A 4439-nucleotide genomic window follows, 5' to 3' on the forward strand; every position below is an offset into this window, starting at 1 on the left:
CTCCCGCCCTCCGCTTTGTCGGACTTCCAGAAAGTTTGGGTTTGGTTTTTCCTCCGGGCTGCCGATCTCTGCTTTTCTCTCCCGCTCCTTCCCCTTCGTGCTCTGCTGCCTGGCACCCCGCGCGCCTTTGTTTCTTCTAGCCGCGATTTTGTCCCGCTTTCGTGAAGCTTCTGCAAGACAACTTGCAGTACGTACCTTAACGGGCTGGGGCTAAAAATAAAAAAAGAAATTCCTTTGGTAGCTGCTCAGAGATCTTTTGACAAGCTACCCTACGTTCTCTCTCTCTCCTAGATTATTTATGCAAACCCGAGGACAACATTTACAACATTGACTTCACCAGGTTTAAGATCCGGGACCTTGAAACTGGAACAGTGCTGTTTGAAATTGCAAAGCCGTCCGCCTCAGGTAGGTCGTGCTAACGCTGCCGGGAGGCTGGAGAGACTCCGGAGAGCGGAGAAGTTGCAATGCAGGACCTGTGCAGACCAGGCGGAAGGGTCCTTCAGTATGTCCTGGTGACTAAATTCCTCTCCTTGAAGCATACGACTGAGTTTACCTCTGCTGAGAAACTTACTGTCCTAAAAACGTGAGGTGATGGGTGGTGCCGTCAGTGCAAATCCCCCCTTGTTGGCTGGTTGTGGTACAGAGTTTCTTTCATGTGGCTGCAAGGGGGGGTATCCTGTGAGATTGCGGGTGGTTTCAGCTCCTCTGCCACCTGTCACAGCGGGTCTTGCCTTTATTACTCAGTGCCAGTGCAAGTCTCAGACCTGTCAGTGAACACCTTTATGGTCAGTGGCCGAGGAATAGCCGGCTTGTCCCGATCCACCCGCTGGCCGCTGTTACCGTACGTGCGGGCTGTTAGCAGAATGACTGAGCTGGTGTGTTTTCTAGAGCAAGATGATGAGGATGAAGATGACAACGGTGAACTGGACGCTAGTGCAGGCCGCTTTGTCCGTTACCAGTTCACCCCAGCATTTCTCCGTCTTCGGACTGTTGGTGCAACGTGAGTATGAGTTCGCAGAAAGAAGGGGCGATCAGATGTTTACAAAGTGTCACTTGACAGTTTACAACAAACCGAGTCAAAGACTAGTGAGAACGTATCTTACACTGTAAATATCAAAATTTCTCTTTCTGGATTCTTGTGTAGCCTCGGGTCCAAGGCTTTTTTCTTACTGATAGGAAGGGAGGTATGTCATCTTAACTGGGTTTTTTTCCTGCTTTTTGCATACAGGGTGGAATTCACAGTGGGAGAAAAGCCAGTGTCAAACTTTCGGATGATTGAGAGGCATTACTTCCGAGATCGCTTGCTGAAGAACTTTGACTTTGATTTTGGCTTCTGCATCCCCAGTAGCAGGAACACATGTGAACACATCTATGAATTCCCTCAGCTCTCAGAAGACCTTAGTAAGTACCTCCTTTCCCACACTGAGTCGCGTTTTGTTTGTGCATGTGCATATGCTCATTTTCTCCCTCTCTACTTGTAGAAGGAAGTGACTTGGGGGAGGGAGGGGACAGGAATAAATAGATACAGGTTCCTGGTTTAAACTGTGTGTAATCTTGACTGAATTACAGACTTGTTCTGCAAATTCTGCTCCTTTGAAAATGAAAGCCTAAGACGACCTGTGTCAAGTCACAGGCTTCAAGAACTGATCAGCCTCAGGGCTGACATGCCTGATGCCAGACAGCGTAGCCTAGGAGATAACACCACCCCGAAAAAGGGTTCTTTTGGTAGCCACGTGTCTGTTTTCAGCACTTGTCTGCTCGGGCTTGAGCCTCCTGCTTTGGAGCAGAACTGGCTCTTCTCTGAGGGGTGTGTTTTTGAGCCTACCAAGATCCCCGCAAGTACACGTTGCGCAGGGTATGTTTGGCCTCGGGGGTGGATGGAGCAGGAGCACGTTGGCCTTTCTGTGGCCGCCGCGGTGCAGGAGGAGGCGCAGGGTTTGCACCCTGCCTGTGTACGTGTGGGGAGCGCCACCGCTTTTTCGTTTGCGGGTTGCTGCCTCTGTGCCTACAGACGTGACTGCTGCTCTGCTCGGGTGGTGGCTTTGACGGTTTCTAACGTCGCCTCCTGTGAGATTACTCGATCCCCCGTTGTTGGCTTTTGACAGCGCTTTTCCTGTGAATAGGAAGGGGCAGGCCAGAGTTTTTGAAGCGTGCTCAGCAGAGCAGTTTGCTTCTCTTACATGGGTAGGGCAGAGCATCAGCCTGGTGAATCCAGCAAAGTCCTTTGAACTCGGACTGTGCTGGCCAGTGGAGTGTGGCCGGCGTTTGAGTGTAATTGAGCTTTCTCTTTCACAGTCCGACTGATGGTTGAAAACCCATACGAGACCCGCTCAGACAGCTTTTACTTTGTGGACAACAAGTTGATTATGCACAACAAGGCCGACTATGCTTACAATGGAGGACAGTAACTATTCTGTGTCCACTGGATGCTGTGATGCTGTTACTCTTCCAGATGTCCAGGAGCGGACTGGAGTTGCTGTCTCCTGCAGCAAGGCTTCTTGCCAAACCTTTTCACCTTGCATGAGGCTGAAAACATGAAGCAAGGACGACAGCTCATGAAAGTTAAAGGAAATCTCCCTGCGACACTTCTCTCTCAGACACCCAGCGTATCCTGCCTCTCATTCTCTATTCCCGGTACCTTCTGGTACCTTGATCAGGTCATGGGGCAGAGGCACCGTTAGAAAATTATTGCTGTTACCGACTTTATAGCTAGGTTGCACTTTTAGTGCTTCTGACATCTCACCTTTTGGGTGACTACCCTCTTTCAAGAGGTCAGATTGTTTGGGTACCCTGTTTCTTAGCAGGAACATTTTCTCCCTTCAGGTAGCCAGTGATGCCTGAAGAGCAGATCTTTTCCTCAGCTGGGGCAGATCGTCTCTTTAGTGCACAGTGGTTTCATTTGTAGCATGGCTGAGATTGCTTTTTAGGGTGCATCCCAATATTCTCCAGTGAGAAAGATAAGAAACTAATTCAGCTTCTAAGCAGTGCAGGCGTTTTCCTTCTGCCTCCCAGGGCTTGAGCTGCCCCTGAGAACTCTTCATTCTGTGTCTTGCCAGAGATTTAACCAGAGGTAAGAGATGGGGGAAAACAGGGGCTTTATCCAGGTTGGTCATCGAGGCAGTCTGATCGAAGTTCTGTTTGAGGTCTTATGAGCAAATTGTTGAATTTTGAAGCTCAGGGATCGGTCTTAGAGCTAAAGTTTATCTCACTTTATTTCCCATTTCTCCTGCTTCCTGTTGTGTAGGAATTTTCGCTCTTGCCACAGAATTTATTGCTTTTTACGTCGACAGCACATTGTCAGTCTAGTGGGGCTTAGAGGAAAAAGGGAGAATGTGGAAAATCACTTGAAAAATGCGTAGGAAGCAGAGCTTCCTAGGCTTCAATCTCTGTACTTGTAAACCAGAATGATCTCTCAGAGATGCTGGGAGGGGTGTTACCAGCTCATGTACTTTGTTTCAGTTGAAGTATTAGTAGCTGAAAGCTTCCTGGGTCAGATCACTCAGTGTTAGAGTAGGTTTCTTACAAAGTGAGGATTTACATGAAGACTCTCTTTAATTGAGTTCCAATCACTGCTTTGCCGACTTAGCTGCTTATTTATGGCTTGGGAAGGTCTTCTGTCCCCTCGCTGGGCTGGTCAGTTGTCTCTTACACATGAGAGGTTGTGTCTAGACTAGAGATGTCTGCTAGTATTAGTTCCACTTGTTCCTTGAGACGGTTGTAACCTAACTCCGTGGTGGATACAGTTGGTTACCTGTTGTGTTAAGTAAGATTCAGCGTGGTTTACGTCTTAGGGTTACGCGCAGTGGGCATCACAGCCTGGAGCCTGTTAATGTGCGGGCAGCAGGAGGAAACCGCTGCCTGTACCTCGCAGATTAACGACACGGACTTTGGCGTAGAAGATCAGCTGGCATCAGGGTAAGCAGTGAGAGTATGTGGGGTGGCAGCCATGAAAGAATCTCCAGCTCTTGGGAAGATACTTAATTATGATTAACCACAACAAATGACGTGTTCTGGGTGGAGCATTAATCACGAGCAACCACAACAAATGTCTTGGGAATGTGGAGGGGCAGGGTCTGCACGGTTGAAAGATGAACAGTTCTGCCTCCATCAATCCCCTCCAGCGTCTCCACAGGCACTTGGGCAACCCTGTTTAGTTACTTCAGAATTAGTTCAAGCTGCTTGTAAGGTGGAGCTGGAGATGCTCCTGCAGCCGGTGTCTTTGGAAGGCCTTGTGCCCGCGAGGTGGGAAACGTTTGTTTTGCTGGAAGTTACTTGGGAGAAGGCAGAACTGCCCAGAAGTGTGTTTTTCATCCTGAAGCATTGAGGATAGTGCCTGACGAGCCCGCTCGTTACTCCCTGGGAAATGGTAGCACGTTGAGCTGATTTTGTACATGGTATAAATCAAGGTGCCTTTAAATGTTGCTTTTATCACGTCTTCT

The 4439-nt window shown here is 48.9% G+C and overlaps 1 protein-coding gene across 1 annotated transcript; it reads left to right on the forward strand.

The window, feature by feature from the left end:
- Positions 1-291: 291 nt before the first annotated feature.
- Positions 292-2979, forward strand: LOC104504726 (protein unc-119 homolog B; the record flags this gene model as incomplete). The annotated part of the gene is made up of 4 exons (XM_010159101.1): positions 292-405; positions 889-1000; positions 1229-1401; positions 2296-2979. Coding segments are annotated over 4 exons (512 nt in total), but the record flags the coding sequence as incomplete, so codon positions are not given.
- Between the last annotated feature and the right edge of the window lie 1460 nt (positions 2980-4439).

The sequence above is a fragment of the Eurypyga helias genome, unplaced genomic scaffold, assembly GCF_000690775.1.
Source record: "Eurypyga helias isolate BGI_N326 unplaced genomic scaffold, ASM69077v1 Scaffold51159, whole genome shotgun sequence".
In the NCBI taxonomy this organism is placed as follows: Eukaryota; Metazoa; Chordata; class Aves; order Eurypygiformes; family Eurypygidae; genus Eurypyga; species Eurypyga helias.